A 23263-nucleotide genomic window follows, 5' to 3' on the forward strand; every position below is an offset into this window, starting at 1 on the left:
CCTTAGTCTGGCTCTCAACAGATACCTCTCCGATATGGTTGCACCTTCGGTCCAGCTACTCTGTATCCCTGAGCACTCAAGCCCCCTCACCAACGGCAAGGTCTCATGATTTTTAGTTATGTTAGTGAAAAGAGGTAGTGATGAGACATCATGGTAAAAAAAGTAAATGCCGGACAATTTTGCAGGTGAGTTTTGTGTTGATCAGTGTTTACAGGAAATGACTCCTGTGCTTAGAGAGGATTGACCCTATCATACAACAATATTTAGGTGGTACTGACAGTTTGAAAGAGGAAATTTTGGCCTTGAGGACACACAAGATCTTATCAACCATCTTCATCTGTGATCAAGGAAAACATTGCTACAGTAAAAAAAAATGTTTAGGAGAAACAGGCGTGTGATCTACCACTAAATATAGGTGTCTGGGCATTAATACACCAGCAGTTTGTGCTAATCTGCGAGATCACCTTCAAATTAGAAAGCTTTGTCCCCTTTGGGAACAGCATTACTTAATTGACAATCAGATGGCACATCATGTTTCACGGTATCGTGAAATGCTGAAAAAATTTGAAAATGGGAATTCTCAAGTTGAATAGTATTGAGATAGGTGATGAAACTTGGCTGTACTATTACGATATCCTAAGGCTCAGAACAAAATGTGAGTGTTCAAAGATGAAGAGACCCCTGTGGCTGTTTGAAAATTCAAATAAGTGAAATGATCAGTGTGCCCAGATCTCTGACAAAACATGGCAGGATTTCTTTGAAGACTGACTTTGAAGTATCAAGAAGTGTATAATGTGGGGTGGAAATTATTTTGAAACATAAAAAATAAAGTTGTACTGCAAAACTTTCCTAGTGTGTTTTCTATTATCAGTATACTACAATCTGAAGCAACATTACAATCCACTTGGTATCACTAAAAAGAATAGCAATATTTAAATTAGGATTTAATTATTTTCTAAGGTTATGTAATGGCAATAAAAAAAAAAATGACATCATAAATAACTGCAAACCAAACAACATTTTTTTGAAGTCAGTGATCATTAAAAAAAAAAAAAAAAATGGCTACCATTATCAATTTTATAATTTTAAAACACTAACTTGTGTTTAGTCAAAGCATTAAGAATTGATGCATCGATTAACATATAACTGCCTTGCCTGTTTGTCAAGCAACCAAACATGTGTAACTTCAACACCAATGTGCCACAGACAGACTACTCTTGCTATTTTCCAGAAAAATTGTACTAATAGCAGAAAACATACAATAACATAACAAAAATGATGATGACACTTTAAAGTTGTTACATATTTCTCAAGTATCAAAGTTATGTATTTTAATTACAAAAAATGCACATATAATACAAAGTGCATGCCACAATCTTACACTAGATGAAAAGAAAAACCCTAGCAGTATATAATTAATGAAATGAATACATACTTACATCACGAAACATCTTTACTGCTTCTTTTAGCTTTCCAAGCTTTCTGGCACACATTGCTAATCGTCTTTTAATATATATTAATACATTTGTATCTCTTCCTGTAAACAATAATTTATTATAAGTAATAAACGCAAGTGTAGTTATCAGTCTAATAACATCTTAATACTTTCCTAATCCTTTTCTCTGGGCAATTTTCATAACCAGATCTCTGGAGTCTTCAGAAATCTGATTACCGCCAAAGTATACAAAATGTGGTCAATACAGATCAATATGTAATTTACTAAACAGCACAATCAATGCCATACGAATAACGTATGGCATTGATTTAAGTGGCACCAATGCCTACAACCATCAGCTACTAATGTCACATGCATCAACTAATAATGTGTAATAATCCATCCACAGTACGCTTTTACATATTCTACCTTTGAAGATCTATTGGTACCAGTTAATTAAACATAACATTAATCAAAGGAATTTTATGTATTGTTAATTATACATCCATTTTTTAAGATGCTACTTCAAGAAAACATTACAGGTATTGTAAAACCCTCAGGCCATACAGAGATGCAAACTGCAACCTGATGTAGACATCATCTCGGAAAGGACTAGACATATTTATATGTAACTGGGCACAATCATTTATAACATAGGTGATAAAGTTTGTGATTAGTCTACCAACTGCATTAAATTATAAATTTTTTTACGTGTACAAATTTAATTTTATTCCTGCCTATTCAGTCCCTGATATTATAACATGTTTTCAGAACTATAGTCAATAAGAGCTGCTGATAAACTATATGTACAATATGTATACATGTTTTCAATTATATCTGTTTAATTCAGATCAGTACATAATTATACATAACATACAAGGGTCATGAAGAACATTTGTAATTATTAGCTGATGAATACCCATTGATGATTTGATGTCAATTCCCCATAATATAAGCTTGGTTTGAGCCATACTGTAAATATTTTATTACTGTTCTGAGAGTTTAAAATGTATGAAAAAATTAAAACTGCTTTAAATGCAAAAGTTTCAGAATAAAAATTTACTGGAAAATAAGGGAAGTATATGGTGATGGATGGGATATAAAAGGATCAAGCATGAGAAAACAGCACATCATGTAGAATGAAAATAAAATTTTCAAAATGAAGATCGCTGTATACAACCCTCTATTGTGACTGAACAACAGTAGTAATAAACTCAGTCAAATTAATAAGGATAACAATTCACTATAAATGGATTACATACTGCATTTCCTCAAATTTTTTACCTATCTTACATAAAACTTTAGACAAATATTTTGAATACAGAAATATTTGTGTTGGATAGTTCCTTATAAGACTGACTGAGGAACACAAGAAAAAGTGAATGAATGCAGCCTTGACTTATATAACCTTGAGAATTATCAATCTAAATAATGTTGTCACTGGAACATGGATTTCTTTTCATAAATGACAATCATTGGAATGTCACAGAACTTTTTAAAAACTGAAAAACGTCAAGCAAACTCTAGGAATAAGAAAACTGATAGTGAGAAATTTCTGGAACTAGAGATGATCTTACTCAACATTCCATGCTAAATGTAACAATAATAAAATCACAGATTTACTGTGAACCACTACTGCCTGCCGACAGTTGGCAACCACATCTAAAGTACTGCTTTAAAAATTTGCCCGGAAAGTAATCAAACACTCCCTGTAATCTAATTTGACCTCTGACGATACCTATTTCTTTCCTAAAATAAAAAAATTTTTGGATGGCAATCATTGTACACGATGATAAGTTCAAAAAAGGTGTTGGTGAGAGAATGACAAAACTAGCAATGGATTTCAATGAAGAATTAGAAAAAAGTTTGACACTAAATTCTTAATCTTTATAAAAGCATACAAATTTAAATTATGACTAAATAGAAAAAGGAAGTTTTTTTGCAAGTTCCAAATAAATACTTTTTAATTATACTGATAGACAAAAAAATATTTTTTAATGTTTCTCTAAGTGTGATACCATTTCTTGAGTTGCTGTTTTGTGTACATTACAGATCTGCAAATACAATTTTTCTATCACCCTTAGTTTTAAATAAATTACAATTCAAAAAAAATTAAGGTAAAATATAGTTAAAATCTGTAAAATTTATAATTTTTGCATGGCCATACCTGTGTTAGAATGATTTCGCTGATGCTTTTTTTTTAATAATAGCCTCAAGCACATCCTGAATTAATGTCCAACATTAATTGGTTAGCATGTTAGTATTTTATTTCCCTTTACAGCAGCTTTCCATCACTGAAATGTCTTGGTGGAAACATTCACCGTGTTCGTCACTCACGTTTTCAAGGTTGTCCAGGAAAAAATCCAGATGTGAGTGGAGGAAATGTATTTTTAAATATATAATACTTCCCATAGCTCTGTATGAAGTAAGAAGTTGATTAAAAATATTGTGGTAATTGTCGGATTTTTTTTTGCTGAGAAAATTTTTGTAAACATCTTTAAATGAAGCCCAAGCTGCACTTTCTACATTATTTAACATTGAGTTAAATACATCATCTTTGCCCAATTTCTGCCTGATGTACAAAAATCCAGGACTATCCTTCTTCATTACTACTACAAAATTTTTCATTAGTCCTAGCTTGATATAGAGACAGGGTAAAAATATTTTTTTTGGGTTCAACTAAGGGCTCATGAATAATATTTTTCCCAGTTGAGTTAAGTTGTTTCGTTTCTTCCACTCTTTGGTAACCTAATGTTTATCCCTAATTTGGCTGTTCCATTTACAAAGAAAACACATGTACTTAGTAGCCTAACTGCATGCCTAACAAAGTAGCTATAACTTTCAAATCACCACATATGTTCCAGCTATGTTTTTATAATTTATTTTTTCAAGAACGTCTTTCATCACATTGTATATCTCTTTCAAATTAATACCATAAGCAATTGGTATTGAGGATATTTCTTATCGTTGTGTAGTAGATCCACTTTTACACTATACTTGGACAAATCTATGAAAAGACACCAATCTTTAGGTTTATGAACTTGTCCTGAGTGCAACATAAGCTCATCAATATTTGTGCAATAAACCAAATTATTTTCATCAATAAAGTACTGAGAAAGTTCTTCTGTTGGCTTCGAAAGCCAAAAATTTTTTTTTTTTTTTAAGTAAATTCCAACCTTGCAGTCTTGATCCTAACAGTTCAGTTTGATTTTTGATAAATTTAAATCCCTAACCAAGTGATTTAATTCACCTTGTGATATAAGATGTGGCTTATTAGAAGATAATTAAAAATCAAAATCATTGTCTTCAGTACTGCCTGATTCTTCATTGCTGCTTTTTAAACATACATTCACAGTGGCTCAGGAACTGGAATAATTTCACTGTGAGGTACAGGCCTGATTGCAGATTGCAATGAAGAATATTTTACAGTATGTTTAGATCTTTTAGAAATTCCAGACAGACTTTTTAAACAAAAGTTACAGTCAGTTACATGATCCTTTGGTTCACGCCAAACCATAGGTACACCAAATGGCAAAGCCTTCTGTGTATCTTTCAGCCATCCTCTTAAATATAAAGAACAATTAGTGCATACTAGGTGAGGAGTCCACGTCTTATCCTGATTACCAATTTTACACTGAAAGTACAAATGATATGCTTTTTTAATTAAAAGTGTAATCTTTTTTCTATTTGATTTTATGGTAAACTCACCACATACATAACAAAAGGCATCCGCATCATTTGCACAATTTCAAGGCATTATGACACTTCACTGTTAACAAACTTAAGACAGGAATAAGACTGAACAAAATTAATTCATTCCTAAATCCAGAGCTTAATACAAACAACACAGCTGTGTTTTCAGCTACATGTTTAGACCTGCACAGACATGATTTATCTTGTCCATGAAGACTCACTCTTCAGTATTAGATATGATGTCATGATAAGTGACTATGATGATTTAATTCTTTGTCTAGTATTGTTTATTTTTAGGTTACAAATTACGTTAACACAGTTAAACAATAAGAAATGAGCTAACAAAATGCAATATAGGAATTTAAAATGCTAACTATACATTGAAAAATGAAAAAAATCCTTTAATAAAAATTTAAACATTTTTCAAAAATGGTGGGTGATAGAAAGATTCTGAGTTCATATTCATTTTCGGCATCAAGAAATAGATTAAAATCATTCATCACATACTACAATACAAAAATTATGATTATCAGCGTTATTATTTGTTTTAAATTTATACCAGCTAAATGGTTTTTACTTTCTGGATGACTCGTATGTCATTTCAGGAACAGGTAGATGTGAAACTATGTAGATAACAGAAAGAGCTGCTCTGGAATTAGTCTGAAAAGATCAAGATAAAAGATGGCAAACCACTGATCAGAGAAGCAATATAAAATGCAAAATTAAAAAGCAAAACACAGAAGCAGTTAGTCCATATTAACAAATAAATAAATCAGTACTGAGAGTGATGTACAAATATTAATTGAAATCTTTTATATATAACTACTGGGTTAGATGGGCTTTAAAGAAATGTGAAAAATAACACTGACATATCATTTCTTCCTTTCCACTTTAAGTGATATGAAATTGCAAATCTGGAAAAGAACTTGTGCTAGTGTAAATGGTTCTGTTGAAGATGACAGGGTAGATGAAATCAAAATTGAGCCTTCTCATGCTGAAGTTTCAATTCAGTTTAAGACTTGGTCAGCTTTTCACTGCATCTCCATGAACTGGATCAGATGAAACTATTTTTTGCTACAAACAAAAGTGAAATATTGCAGAAAAGGTTCAGAAATGATTCATCACATAACTTTCTATTTATCAGAAAAGAATAATTTTTTGGTAGTCTATTTAAAACATTTTTTTGACGTCTACAGTGTAATGTTTCTAAACTTTGTTTTATTAAAATTTCAAAGTTACAGGGAAGCTGCATGTTTTTCTAAAAGTAAAAAATGTGCTAGAACAGCACACTTATTTATTGCTTAATCACAAATATGTTTATGTTATATTAGTACTATTAGTAGATATGATCAAGATCTTAACAAATAAAAATTTTGAACTAATCTACATCTAAATTAGTTCAAATAACTGATCTACTGTAGTATTTTTGGGCTTTCTGAACAGGGTAGATATTCCCAAAATTAGAATCAGACAGTGACAGTAACAATAATAGTCAGTAAATGATAGTGGTTAGTTGAATACTTTACAGTTCAACTGTTACTTACACACATCACAAAATTCTGGGGGTACATGAGGGTATTCCTTTTATATTACTGAGTCATTTGTCGGGTGGTTCTTTAATTTTAATTTCGAGGAAAAAAAATTCTTGTTATAACAGGTTTAAGCCACAAACACAATTTGTTTGATTGGTAAGGTACTGCTTTCATCCTAGGTAAAAATGCCCACATCTCCTAAAGAATAGTGGAGTACATAATCTCACTGCCTAGAGGATACCTTGGCTATTCTCTAGATGAGGTCGTTCGACTTCTGCTGTACTACGTATTTGGGACAGTTGAACTTTCTCACTGACCACTTCTTTTTCTTATCCTTTTTCTTTTTCACTCTTTTTTCTTTTCTTATCTCTTCTTACCTGTTTTGAATTCTACGGTCAAATGTTTGAACCAAGAAGGTCCATTCTGAGGACTTAGGTACAATAAACTTAATTATCTATCAGAGTAAAGCTGGGCTCCTAGTCCCTGCTAAAATAAAAAATACAATACAAATACAACAATGAATCTTTTTAAGATTAATTATGAAATTTCTTTAAATGAAGAAAATGTTATGCTCTTAGTGGTTCTACATAATAATTTAGATAGAATAATGGTCTACAAGCAAACAGCAAAGCAGGTACTATGAATCTGATGTTTACTGTAAATCTACCCAATTTAATACCAGAATAAGAACAGTTTCTCAGAGTGATGATCTTAGAGCTGTTTACAACTGAATTAGAAGATGAAATAAGTACAAAGACAAATTTTCACAGAAAACCATCCCTCTAAATACAACTTTTGTGAGAACTGTTTCGAATTTTAATAATTACATTTTATAATTACATTTTTGTACATATTATCAGGTATTATTTAAAAATAAAAGGGAACAGATACCTTATCAAGAATACTCCTGTCTTCTGGTGCAAATTTATTGTGTCTTTTTACTTCAAAGAAAAGTAGAATTTTTTTTAAAATAATGAAAATCCTATTAAAAAAACTGTTGCAAATCAAAATACAAGGGCCATCCAGAAAGTAACTTACATTTTGCTGTTGTTTGTGAAGGAGTGGGGATAGCAGCGCCATCTTAGTGGTTGTTGCTACCCTAGTCAGTACACATTGAGCTGTGCTATGTGAAGGATTCTTAATGCATTTTGTGGATCTTATACTATTGTTTAAAATGTGTACTACTATAGAAAATTCTGCCAGTTATGAAGTGAAATCGGTTATTAAATTTCTTTTGGCAAAAAACTACAAACCTGTTGAGAATTATTAGAAACTATATAATGTTTAAGGGAAAAATGTAATACGTGAAGGTACAGTGAGGCAATGGTGTATCATTTTTAATAATGGATGCTCAAATGCTCATGGTGAAAATCAATGTCGTTGGTCTAGTGTTCTGCCTGACGAACTGGTATCAAAAGTTTATTTATTTATTTATTATTAATTAATAACTAATATGGTACATTATTCACAATACTTTATTTATACCACTTATAATTCTATTATTTATAACAACCACATGAAAATATTCGTGCTAATCAGCGTTTTATCATTACCAAGCTTTCATTTCAGTTTCTGAAAATTTCAGGTAACTTTTAGCATGAAATTGTGATGAAAAGTTGGGTTATCATAATTTTTAGTTTTGTGCTCAACGGATTCCAAAATTTCTTTCACTTTGGGACAGAAACAGAGTAATCTATGTTGAATTCATGGAGCACGGCATTAAAATAAATGCAAAAGTGTATTGTGAGACCCTAGAATCCATAGAATGATCTACGGTTATAGGAAAAGAGTTATTCCATAATGCTTCTGACACTTTCAATAAACTATTACTAAGTCTTACATTGTGTGCTCCACCTTAGAAATGAAAGTCTAAACAAATAACTGGCTGAGGAATGTAAGTACTGGTATCAGAATTTTGACAATAGAAAATTGGAAACATAATAGATTTTAGCTTTCCATATTACTGATATGTTATTTAACTTGTGTGAATGTTTCAAAAAACATTTATGTATATAAACAGTACATTAAAAAATAACATATAGAGATAATAGGTTTAATTTTTAAAACATTCAAACCATTTTGTTCACACTACAAGTTTTTGACATAACTTTAAAAGTAAGTAAAAAAATGAGATATACTTATTTGTAATTTATTTTTATTTTATCACATCTGATATATTTTAACAGTAAATAGAGAAAAAATTATGATACATACTATGTAAAACTTCCATAATTGTTCCTTGATGCTGTGTCTGTTGTGAATGTCTATAATTTATTTCTGCACATCTTAATGCTTGCTTCAATATTTTTTCTGCTTCAATTATAGTAGTTGCCTCTTCTTCAGCTAACAGGATATATGCTGGAGCACAATCAGGATTTTTCTCAAGAGCTTCACGAGCAGCTTTAACTCGAGCTACTGGATTTCTTTCTCGCCATGCTGTTTGCATAACTACATAAAATAAGTTTATTTTAATTAAAATTTGACAGTGTAACATTTAAATATAAATACAATAGTGTTTTGATTAAAATGCAGCTGAAAGTAAGAAATTTTTATAAAGAATGAGTGAAGTAGGAAACTAGAAAATTTAGTTTTTAATGAACCCTTTATAGTATAGTTAAATATAGCATATCGTTTTTCAAAACTGATTTACAGAACTAAAAGAGGAAAGGTTTGGCTTTCAGTCCCACATATCATATTTATTTAATTTCTTTAAGTTCAAGGAAAAATTTTTAAAGAAATTTCAAAAACATTTCCAAAACTGGCACTTAAAAAAAAGGATAATTTTTATAGATATTAATGAAGAAGTAATGGGAATGAAAGGTGAATTCCCTTATTACAAGATCATTCTAATAGAATTCTACCTCAGTACTGAACTGTTTAATAGGCATGTTGAATTTCTATAAAAAATCTTAAATTAAATCTCACCTATTTCAAGAATATGAGTTTACTCCAAGCTCAAAGTAGAAGGAAGGAATGCAGTGTCATTACAGTAGTGGCAGATCGCTCTTAAATTAATGTTTTAATAGGACTGTCTTTGAAGTAGCAGCTGCTACAAACCTAACTTAATTCATCAGTACCAACTGAAATAAACTACATATAAACTGTTAAGCAAAATTTGACTAATATGAGTAGTGCAACACACTTGTTTGAATCAATAACTGCCTTGGTTTAATACCTTGGTTAGGTACTAATTCTATATTTTAGCTTCACTGGTTCATAATTCAAATAAATAATAGTCATTGTTCAGCCATGATAAATATAATCTTTAAATTTTACACTATAAAATATTACATTGTTGAATATACTATGAATTGATGTTTATATATGTGATGATAGTATGAAGTGTAGATGAAGACCGAAAAATACAATAAATTAGATACACTGTTACTATAAAATATCAGCTAGTAACATAGGCCAGCTGAATATAAACAAATATATTCTTAAAAATGAATAAGAAGAAAGAGACAGTTTATATTTATTTACTTTCACAAATGAATAAGAAGAAAAAGAGACATGAGTTTTAACAACACATTTATATACCGCATCCATTCTCTTTATATCACAATTACTCATAGCTTGGTTTTAGGCAGTACATGATCACATTCTACCAAATCAGTATGTGTATCATATTTTTGTGTCTCTGTACATCTTGCATCATTGCAAAAGTAAATTGTTGTTCAGAAAAATCAAAGCCATGTTATTTAAAGAAAAACAGTACTTTAGTATAAAAGTACTATTACAATTTATATAAACTGACAAGCAGGCAGTAATTTAAACAACACTGTAAGTAAAATATATCTATTCTCTAAAATATAAATATAGCAGTACATTATAAATACTGCTCATTTTACATTTTAATTTTAAATAATATGATGTTTGTCAAATGCTTTCTATTCTGGTAAAAACACTTTGCACATTGACAATGTGGATCACATATACCACCATGTAAGATTTCTTTCTTAATTTTTTGTTTTACTCTGCTGATATCTTGTGAATGACTTAAATAAGCTTTACTTTTCAAGTGTCTTATAGAAGGATGTCACTCATAGATGGATCAGATCTTGTCAGGTATAGTTCCAGTTCCCATGAAGGTAAAGCGCTATCTGATCAATATGAAATGTTTTGAATGATGTGTATATATCATTTTGAATCAGCTATTAGTGTTCTTCGAATTCAAAGACAAAGAACAGTGCATCTATTATGTCAGCTGACAACAGTGCACTGCAAAATCACTTTTTCCTAAGAAGCAGTTATTTATTCAATTGCTTTTATTTATTTATTTATGAAACCACTTATTTTAAAATGTGCCTCATTAGACATCTACAAGAAATCTGTAAATTCTTCATCTTCATTTAAAATACTCGTATAAAAAAAACTTTTCAGAAAACATCAAACTTTACCTGATTTTTAATACCAGTATTTGTTTTCAAATCTAGAACAATTTGAATTTTATACAGGAATAGACATAAATTTTTTACCAACATCATCCTTTGTACACTAGTTCCATAAATGTATAGTGCTAATGAATGGCATTTAGTAGAACAGATAGGACCAATGTACTAATGTTAGATTCTTTTTTAAAGAACATCCTGTTGCTTTAAAATTTGTGACCAATGATTTGATGGCATGAGCACTATGCATGCAACCATTACACCCAAGATTCAAGTGCTTATAAAATATCTATCTGCTTAGCACTTTTGTAATAATCATTATTTTTATAAAACACTTTAACAGCAAAAGCACACTGTGCACTTACCACTGCTACATAATGACTAACGACTAAGCATCATGTAAACTTTACAGCTTGAATGTTATTCTTACAAATAGCAGCACCTCCTACCCTCTTTTGTAATTGTAAATCGTCCACTTTTAAATCCCCCATTTCCCTGGTTAACCCATTAAAATATATTCTAGTAGCAGAAAATATGTTTAATGCTTATTAAAAATGCTTTAGTCAATAATACTAAACATAACACGTTTTGGGAGAAGTGATAAGGATAATTTCATTCCAAACTTTATTGAAATGATTTACTTGAAATCCCAGACAGAAGTACACTAAACTAAAAATACAATCACAACTTCTTGCATCTTTCTTGTTTTTTAAGTAGTTTAGCACACACAAATTTTATCAATTAACTAATCCACCAAGTATACCATCAAAATGCTATCATTGATCTATGTGTTAAAAAATTTACTGGTTTGTGTTTATAATGATTTCATTTTAGTTATTACAATATGTAACAATATTGAAAAAAGGAATACTTATAAGCAGGAAAAAAGTGAATATGTATAAGCATCATAAGAACACATTGAAAAATTATTAAATTTAATGAAGTACTTTAATATAGAATATCAGAAAAGTAAATGGATATAAAAGGTATTAAGCATGTTGTATATTTTATATTCTTGTTGTTCTTTGCCGCATCCAGGTTTTATTTAGTATCATGTAGAACTGTAAAACAAGAAAACACTCAAAGCTGTTTTTTAAAAATATTACAATGTTTTTTTTTTATAAATGGTTTGTGAGAGTTTTCTTCTTCTCCAATTTAGTTTAACTATTGTTTAGCACAGCTTTGTATCATGCAGATTTCTATTCTCATAAGGTTTTCTACAGTGTTGCTAAGAACAAACTACTATTTAATTCTATGAAATTTTGTGCACCTAATATGTACTGTAAAAATTGTATAAGAAAAACTTTCTTTTAGCCAATCCAAGGTTTATTCTGCCCTGTATGTGTTTTAATACCAGTTATTTAAAATTCATAGATAATCACAAAGATTAAAAAGCATACATATTATAATCTCCCTTTTTTTTTAATGATAAAACAATTTTATTGTCTTTTGTACAAATTTTCATTCCATTTTCTCCAATTTTTTATCAAAACATTTCAATAACAATTACACATCATATATGCTACAAGTGAATATTTTAATGAGAAATGAGATGGATAAAAAAATTCCAGACCCTTTCCAATAATCTAATAAGAACATCTTCTTTTTTCCTGTAAACATTTACAATTTTCAGTATAACAGTGTTATCGCTGAAACAGGGTTCATTTATTTATTATACATGAATAAAAATCTGTGTTAACTGCTTATTGAAATAAACTGGAGAACAAAAAATGCTCAAAAACAATTTACAAAAACTTTTAGTTTTAAAATAGGTAAAAATTAAACAGATAAATTAATACTTACAAACAGTTTATCAGCGTTTTCTAATTTATATCAATCTATGCAAATAATATTATGACTTCTATGTAAAATTTTATTGATCAGTCTATTTGCTGACTGTTTTCACATTTTAAATGAGTGTATAATATTTCACACATTTAGCTAGTTGAATTAAAGTGAAATTTATTCCATACACATTTTTAAAAATCTTTCTTATTTCCCAGTAGTTTCAGATTTCAAAAGCTACTTCTAGGAAGGGACAAAATAGTTTTAACACATTTTAGTTAGTTTTAATATTATGAACACAGATTCTCAAGAACCAGTTAAAAAAATATAACTGAATGCTCAATAGAGTATGAACAAGACACTAGAACAAAGGATCACACTTGTACATACATAACTTCACAAAGCTGTTACGTGAATGATAAATCTTTTGTCAAATCTGAATAAAACATGTGCTTCTTTTAAAAATCATTATGCAACATCTATTATTATGATCATAGGCCACTAACAAATACCAAGAAGGTGCTGCAGTGAAACTGAATTTATTGTTAAATTTAATGACTCACACGAATTTGTTTATTAGAAGTAGATTCAACCTTTGGCATTTTTCCCTGACTTCACAACCTTCAAAACATTGCTTCCTTCGATGTTTCAGGAACTATAGAAATATCATGTTATAAAAAATACAGTTTACTAAAGAACAAAGCTATGACTCTTTATAATCATGTTTAGTACAATTCCATCAAGTCATAATATGAATTATTCCAATTTAATCTAATACAATTTTTATAATTAAATATCATAGTTAATGATTATAATTAGTTACAACATAAAGGATGTCCTTGGAAGTAAAGGACAAACTTCAGTAATTGATTAGGATATGAAAATAAATAAAGTTTATATGAAGTAATGTCCTATTACTCATAATATTTAATTCAGTCTGTCTGCCTTTTTGTGTTTTTTTAAAAAGAAATTTATAACTCAAGAAAGGAAAAAAAAATTTATTTAGTACATATATTTACAAAAAAAATCTTATAAAATCCCTACAAAAACGTGGTTGTTTTATATTTTAAATCTCAACATGGCATTCATATTATTTTGAAATTATTAATATCCCGATAATTAATGTATCAAATTAAATTATAAGTTAAGTATTATAATGTGAATAAAATAACACTGCACTTATAAATATGATTTTACCCAACAAATGTATCAGGTGGAAACCATTAGTCATATATATATATATATATATATATATATATATATATATATATATATATATATATATATATAATTCTTCTGAAATATTCTGAGCTAATTTTTTATTTTTCCAGTAAAAATAAGTAATTTCTTACTATTCTGATTTTTAAATGGAATGCAAATAGCTGTATGCATTTTTTTAGAACCAACTCTAATTTTTGCTCAGCTCTTCTCCTTGTAAGTCGATGTGTGTTTTCCTTGAAGTTGTTTAATGTGTTTTGTAACTGTTAGGTTAAGGTAAGCTTAATCTAACATGTTATGTTGGCTTATTTGTTAATAGAACTTTTAAATTCATTAATTCATTCAAATATAGATTAATTAATTCATCTTTCAATGAATTAATAATAATAATCTATAATGTCTAGTCTCATTGTCAATTATTTAATTTCTCAAGTATGGTGTTGTATGTACTTTTATGTCAACGTCGGTTTAACCTTCATCGACCCATTTTAGTAGGAAATTTATTATTTCCAGCTGTAAGTTGATCTGTTTTGTCGCTTTATGATCATCCATGAAATTTATACATGAACTTTATCTGCATTATAACTAAATTGAAGCATTTGTATATCTGTACACTGAAAATTTTGAGGTTTATAAACATTTTTATTTGACAATCCTAACACATAGAAATGATATTTTTATAATTTTGGAATTTTTGTTTTTACCTTACTATCTGTAAGATAGAGGTAGGTTCTAAAAAAGTGATCTAGGGTGGTCTCCAATTATTTACATTTTTTCTTTTTAAGTATCCAGCTTCATGAAAACAAATAAATGTATAAAAATAATTACAAGCTTATATTGTGATACTTAAATAATTCAACAATAAATACATCACATAAATCATAAGTTTCTAAAACTGAGCTGTTTGAACATAAAATCTTTTTAGTAGTTTTATTGAGCATTTTCCTTCTGTTCTGGAAGAATAATAATAATAATATTTGTTCAGGCAGTTAGTATTAGACTGAATAGGTTGTAGAAGGGATGTGAAGCTAAGGCAAGATCAGCTAACACTGACTGAGCCTCTCACAAAAAAAGGGGTATTGTAAACGACAAGGACTGTCTTCCACAACTTGTCACACACTTTCAATGTTTTCTGCAGTCCATACAGTTCGATCACCCTCCCGTGCAGTTCCTGGTCACAGATTCTGTTGTTTGAAAATTATTCATTCACCCACTTCATAATGGTATCTCATCTTGGAACACGACCATGACGACCAATATTAAAATGGTTTCAAAATCATCATTGTGTGAGTACTACAGAACAAGCTGCTTCAATGAAGGCGTAAACAAGCACACGATATGCTACAGACCAGGGCTCCATTGCTACTGAAATGGCATCTGGCAATGAGTACATTCAACCATTCTAGTTCATATTCAGCCCATCACAGTGAGCATGAGTCTTTTCAAAACCACCATACCTCATTGTTGAACCCTGTATAACCTGTGCACACTGATTTTTGTTTGTTTGTTGTAATACTAAATGTAACTTTAAATAATTTGTATTACAAGTATAATTCATTCTATGTATATATAATACAATCTACAAAGTTATATGTACATAACTATTTATTTTCATCATATATTCACTTATATCTATTTTTACAAACATTTGCCACTTAATAAACTAATATTTACATAGCTAAACAAATATAATTTTATTGGTATTTTATGCAGCCATATTCTTTTTTTTTACATTTCAAAAACATAGACACAATTGTCCTATTGTAATATGAAATTATAAATCAGCATATAAACTACATCCGTTATGTGTTACAAACCATTTGAACTGTGACCTTATCAAATGAATATTACAACAAAGTAATAGAACAACAGCGTAATAGTAAAAAAAAGCTATTGGAAGATTAAAAGACAAGAAAAGCCCTGGTCCAGATAACATACCAGCTGCAATCCTTAAAGGACTCATGAACAGAGTTCCCTGGGAAATCACAGATATTGTGAGCTATGGAGTACAAAATAAACTGTTTCCTGACATATGGAAGGAATCCAAGGTAGTTTTCTTACCAAAAAAGGCAGTCGACACACAGACTATTACATACAGGCCACTTAGCCTTATAAATAATATCGGAAAAGTGGCAGAAAGATTAATAACAAATTCAATTATGGAAGAGCTTGAAAGTAATGATGGACTACACAGGAATCAGTACGGTTTTAGAAAGGGCAGATCTACTTTACAGGCTTTGGACAGGATATATAAATGGGCCCTCTCCAAGCGTAGCGAAACATGGAGAACGCGAAGAATACTATTAATTACGCCCAATATCCAAAACGCCTTTGGTACTGTCAAATGGGATACTATAAGGAATGCCCTGGCTGGAAGAGGCATTAGTAATCGGTTACAGAGACAAGTTAACGATTATCTGAACAACAGATGGTGCACTGTTAACACCTTGGAGGGAAGCTTGAGACATCAAACTTTTGGTGGTGTACCGCAGGGGTCTGTCCTGGGCCCCTTGCTGTGGTTAATAGCCTTTGACGATGTTTTGAGGCTGAATTTACCAGATGGAGTTGAAATCATAGCATATGCTGACGACTTGGCTATACTAATTGCTGCAAAAACTGAGATCGAAATTGAGACTAGTGGCAATAGAGTCCTGGAGTTGATTCACGCCTGATTGGGCGAACAAGGCCTGAAACTAGCTGTAGACAAATGTGAATAGATTTCTCTAACAGGCCAAAGGCACATCAGAAACTTAGACTTGAAAGTGGGCAATCATCCTATACGTCGAGTTGCACAAATGAAGTACTTTGGAGTCATCCTTGATAAATCCCTGAGCTTCAGTTCACATATAGCTGACAGATGTGGTGCAGCAGGAAAGTCGTTAAAGGCTTTATCTGGAATATTATCTGGCAAGACTGCTCCTAGAACTTCCAGAAGACTCATAGTTTCTGTTTGCACGTCTATATTATTGTATGCAGCGCCGATATGGTATAAGGCTATACATATTGCTAGAAATGTCAGGCGACTTCAGGGAATTCATAGACGTGCCTTGATCGGAGTAACAAGTGGATACCGTACCATATCGTACAAAGCGGCATGTGTTCTTGCCTCTGATCCACCCATTGAACTTAGGGTGCTAGAAAGATGGTTGCGTTCCCAAGGTATGGAGAAATTGCAAGCAAAGGACCAGATAATGGATAAATGGCAAGAAAGATGGGACCAACATCAGGGCACCCTGTGGACCAAACACCTTTTTTCCACGTTTAAGACAATGGGTGAATCGGAATCACGGAGAAATCGAATACTATATTACACAATTGTTCTCGGGCCATGGAAATTTCCAGGCGTATTTCTTCCGATTTGGCTTGAGAAATAGCCCCAAATGCATGTATTGTGAATACGAGGATACGCCTGAACACACCATCTTCAGATGTGTTAACTGGTATGATGTGAGATTACGAGCTGGAATATCGGACGTGGAGCCGGAGCAACTTGCCCGATTCCTCCTATCTTCTGATGAAAATTGGAGGAAATTTTTAAAATTCACCTACACTGTCATGAAGGAGAAAGAAGAGGATACTAGCAATTTGTCACTTCAACGGCATAGGACATCAGAATTATGGGGAATAATAAATTTAAGACCAAGACCCGGCCTCGTAGTTGGGGTCCGTAACGGTATAGCCAGGGCGGGCTCCCCGGCTGCGAGGTTTGAGGCAGGCATAAAAAAGACCGAGACCCGGTTCCTGGGGTGGGACTGGGGACAGCTTTGCTGGACCTGGCTCCGTACCTGGGAATTTGAGGCAGGCAAATAATTAAAGTAACAAAAGATCCGACTGGGGGGGCCGACCTGCCGTGCCGGAATTATAGCCGGTGGGTGGAAAGGCCCTCTTAGAGTATAAGGACACTCTCCCAGACCGAGTGTACTTAAATGGATAACCGGTCTGGGGAAAAAGGGAAGGAAAAAAAATAACAGATGCTTTAAAAAAAAAAATACAAACATATAAAATTAAACTAGTCCACAGTTAGTGTATTCTACAATAACTGTCATTTACTTTTACAGAATTCATACAATGAATAGTAATCCTGTTGTCTAAAGTGCATCTAAATTTTTTTAACTTTTACAATTATCTTTGACAATAGAAAATATTCTTTGGCTTATATATATATATATATTTCAGAGAGGACTCAAACAAGAGACAGGTCTATGCTGAGTGGTTTAATATTGTTATAAAAATGATTATTACAATTGTGTTTCTACTGGTTAACCAAAATTTATTTTTAATCCCTGAACATTGAGGAATGAGTACAAAGATAGATAAACTGAAAAATTTTTTAATGCAAAGTTTTAAATAATTCCCTAAAAGAAGACCTATAAGGTTTAGGATTATTTTTACTGCTTTATTATAACTGTACAAAATATCTTTTTTGCAAGCATTATTTCACCAAACTATACATACTTCATAGCTGGAAAAAACAAATAATTATTAATGCTACAACACACTGTATTTCTTGAAACGTCCATAGAAAAAAAATGTACTTGCCAATTTATGTTTAATAAATGTTAAACATGCACCTCATTTAAATTACAGTCCATAATCAAGCAGGAAATTAACAGATTTATTATTAATCTATTTATTTATGTCAAAATTCTACTGGAACACATTGTCTATTGATTATGGTATTGAAAATTGTATTTGTTTTATAAGACTACCTGGATTTACGGCTGAGCCATTATCCTGGAACCACGTTAGGAGCAACAAAAGCTGTTCTGAAACCATGTCTCTCAAAATATCCATGCTGGGATCCGAGCACAATATTGAGATATCATCAGCATAAATTACCATTAAAACATTCAGCGAGTTGTTTACAAAAAGGATGAAAAGCATTGATCTGAGTACAGACCAGGGTACCCTGGAACCCACAGTGTTCTGCAATAAAAATTTTTTTTTCCGAATCCTAATGATAATCTAGTTATTTCGATTTGATAAAAATGACTTTAATTGTGCCAACTTATTCTTTCTAATAATATTTATCTATTTTTTCCAATAGAATGGAATGCTTAACATAGTCAAAGTCCTTGGCTAAATTGCAGAAAGCACAGTTTGTCCTCTGGAAGCCAAGGGTGATTCATGAATTTAAAAACTACCGTCTCAGTAAGGCAACCTGAACTAGAACCAGACAAACCTGAAACCAGACAAAGCAAGATTTATATGCTATTTTCTTCGAGATAATTTGTAATTTGACGGTTTAATACTTAAAAAAAAAAATCATTGAAAATCCTGACACAAGGGACACTGGTTTTATTTCTTTTACCACTTTTTAGAATGGGCTTAATTAGAGCACATTTAAATTTTACTGAGATATACTACTTTTTAATGATTGATTTACTATGCATATAACAAATGTGATCATCTGTTCATACTACACACTTAATTACAATTACAGAAATCCTATCTCAAACATAAAAACTTTTTATTTCAAGTTTTATTATAAAATTTTACATCTCCTCACACACTAATGAGCAAAAACTTAAAATCACAGCATTTGAGGTCAGGAAGCTCCTTATCCTCATGTAACACAGAAATAGTTAAATCATGATCAGACTATATGTTAAGAAGTCGGGGTAAATCAATAATAGTACAGGCAATTTGTCATCAAAATAGGCTGTATTTGAAAATCCTTACCTACCGATTGATCTTTTGTCCATGTGTTAGGGGTGATAAGGGAAGCTTAACTCCAGATTTTTTAAAAACTCAAAAAGTTTTTGAAATGCATTTTTCTCTGAATCTATGCATTTTAGAGGAAAGTTTTTCAAACAAAAAATGTAGAGGACATTCTCCTCTACAATTAATGTCTTTGAAGTTATGCCGTATAATTTGAAATTGAAATACTAGGTGGCGCTGAAGTTGTAAAAGACGTTTTTTCAGTTTTTTCACCGGAAAAAATTGTTTTTCGTCTGTATTGCATTTGGAAAAGTTGTTAATCTCAAAAAAACAGACAACTGTTATTCAAAAAATTTTCTTGTACGACTTAGCATTCCAGAGTTATAGCAGTACAATGGCAACGCAGCGGTCCTATTGTTACTGTAGCCGGGGAGATAGGCATTGTTCAGCGACTAGACCGGTTTCGAACACGTGCCCAATTCACAACATTTTCACACTTTCACAAGCTACAGCTCCAAAACGGTAAGTCGTACAAGAAAATGCCACCTAGTATTTCAATTTATAATTATATGGCATAACTTCAAAGACATTAATTGTAGGGGAGAATGTCCTCTACATTTTTTGTTTTGAAAAACTTTTCTCTAAAATGCATAGATTCAGAGAAAAACACATTTCAAAAACTTTTTGAGTTTTTCAAAATTCTTAGGGAGGGGGATGTTAACAATCTGGAGTTAAGCTTCCTTCATCTCCCCTCACATATGGAAAAAACATCAATCGGTAGATAAGGATGTTCAAATAAAAATACAAATTGTCTCTACTATAAGAAAAAAAATCATAATTTCCAAATTTTTTAATTTGACTGTATAACTGTGAAATTGAAAAATCTAACAAAATGGAGCGTTTTTTTTTTTTTTTTGCTGTTTTCCCTAATTCTAACTGAACTACAATCTACTATTTTTCAAACAACCACATTAAAGCAATCATAGAAATTACAATGAAATGAATCTTAATTTTTATCAACCATCTGGTTCTTAGTAAATTGTTGCTCAGATTTTATTATTTATTTGAATTTGGACAAATGGCAGGTACTAAAATTTCTAAAAGTACATATATTGCTGTACACATGTATATCTACATAGTACATATACACAAGTATATCTTCTACATATTTCTCTTTCTCCTTCAGAAACACATCATTTAATGACATAAATAAAACAAGATGATCTGATCAGCTATACAGCAATTGACAGTGGGATTTGTTGGGGACCAAGCTTTATAATAGCAAAAACATTATCTACACAATTTGCAAATATATTTCTGCAACAGGTTACTTCTATAAAATTGTGTCTGTAGCAGTAAAATTGAAACATCTGAATTAATTTATTACTATTATTTTTGTCTTTAAGGATATTTCAACTATGACAGATTGCAGAATGTTTTACAGGCTATCAACTACTTAATTAAGCTACAAATAAGATACATAACAAAGTTAAAATTATTATTATTAGTGAGATCTTATTCTACAGTTTAAAAATATAATCTTCAAAAGAATGAACTTCAAAATGTACATAACTATTTATCAAATATGTAAAATATATTAATAAATAAAAACTTATGAAAATTTCATAAAACTGCATTCACTCACAATAAATTAACTGTATATCATTTTTATTGCCATAAAGATGAGAAAGGAAAAACACTACTACAAGTAGGAAGTGGATCAAGTGAATTTATTAATATTATCTCCATGAAAAACATTTTAAGAATTGGATCTTAAAACCCTTATCTTCTCATGGTATTTATATAAGAACTAATTTCCATTTGGGAAGTACTTTGAAATGCATAAATACGTATACATATGATCTAACAAGCATATAAACAATAATAACTTACTTTCATATTCCTCTTTTCCGGCATCGCCTTCACAAGTAAAGAAGGTTTGATGATCCTGAGCAGAAAGGTTCATATCATAATATGTTAATGGTTCTTTATTTGTAGCCCAATAAAATCTCTGGTATTCTGAACCACGGAACAAATTTAATGGATTACGCCACACCTTGCACTCTAAATATGAATGAGTTGAAAAAAATCTCATAAAAGAAAAACATTTAAACTACATATAAGCTCTACATAATGAAATAATACTTTAGTGTTCACAGATAAATAAATGCACTGTAATATTGCTTAATTATAATATTGTATTCACTTGTTTCATTATTACATTCTACACATATTTTATTCATGAACATTAGAAGTAATATGAGTTGGTTTGTACATATTACATATATAAATAAGTAAATCTTAAACCTTCACAAACACTGGTCTAACAAGAAATTCTTCAATGGATAGTAAAATCAAACAAGTTAAGCAAGGTTTATATATTATTACAACATGCTCCTGAGATAAATTATAAAAAGTTTGGATGAAATCAGCAATTTACTAAGTGCAGAATTCGTAATTTTAAATTAATTATTTGTGTTTTTAGATGATTTGAAAGACTGCCTTCATGTTTTATTTTCAACATGACCAATTATTTTATTTAAATGGAGATCTACCTGGTTGATTTGAGAACTGAATTCAACCCACTGCCTGAGGCTGCTTAACATGTAACCAAATAAATGTTGTGAAGGGAAAAGACTTAAAATTGTTTCTTCAGTTATTACTTTCATAAAGCATTACTTCATGAATAACATTAATAAATGAAGAATATCCGTTAAGTTGAAATGAATTTACAATACAATCAATAGTTTTAAACAGTACATTTTATTTCTATATTCAAACCTTACCACAGCAGTATTAATTTAAAATACAAAATAGTGACTGCCAAAGTAATAAAAACAAAAATTGATTATTCTACTTCAAGAAAGATTATTAAAACGTTTATGAGAATGTGTTAAATAACAATGAAATTGTTCAAACCTTGTAGTGAACTAAGACAGTAATTTTGGATGGGCAGGATGATTTACTGTATTATGGTGTGCTTTCTAAAAACATGTTGCAGTAGGTCTAATCAACCCCTACTACTTTAGCGGAATCAAATTCATGAAGGTCTTTCTTTTAGTGATGAAGTCAATTGTAAATAATTTGTTCTCTATTGCAATTTTATTGTCAATGCTTGTTCTGTTTATTCAGTCTGTCAGATCGTTGACAAGTGAATTGCCAATGTAATTTAAGGACTGTAATAAAAAGAAATGTTTGAGTTAACTAACATCACCTGACAAAATACTAGGTAAAATTTCATTCGTTAACAGTCTTGAAAAATTATAATAATATAATCATAATATTTAACAATACTTATATTGCATTCAAGTAATTTTAAATTCAGTTTATTGATCAGTTAGCTAAGTTTATTTACTGATTTTTTTTATTATTGAAATTAATGGTATATGGTATAAAACTATACTGCATACTCAATTTTTCCCTAGCTGAAACATTAATGAAAAACCAGTTAAAATAAATTTTATATCTTAATATTAATAAAAACATGCAATTTGTTTGTGTGTAATATATTCTATACTCATATATCAATTAGATATGGAATATAAAAA

At 30.5% G+C, this 23263-nt stretch overlaps 1 protein-coding gene across 1 annotated transcript in view; it reads right to left on the reverse strand.

The window, feature by feature from the left end:
- LOC142323454 (protein ST7 homolog) overlaps nt 1–23263 on the reverse strand; it is a 98919-nt gene that overhangs the window by 41408 nt on the left and 34248 nt on the right. The window contains exons 4-6 of the mRNA XM_075363091.1: nt 21609–21779; nt 8875–9108; nt 1440–1537 (exon numbers count right to left, since the gene is read on the reverse strand). Of these exons, the coding sequence (XP_075219206.1) occupies nt 1440–1537; nt 8875–9108; nt 21609–21779 (503 nt within the window). The remainder of the gene's footprint in view (nt 1–1439; nt 1538–8874; nt 9109–21608; nt 21780–23263) is intronic.

This window comes from Lycorma delicatula, chromosome 4, assembly GCF_047948215.1.
Source record: "Lycorma delicatula isolate Av1 chromosome 4, ASM4794821v1, whole genome shotgun sequence".
Taxonomy (NCBI): domain Eukaryota; kingdom Metazoa; phylum Arthropoda; class Insecta; order Hemiptera; family Fulgoridae; genus Lycorma; species Lycorma delicatula.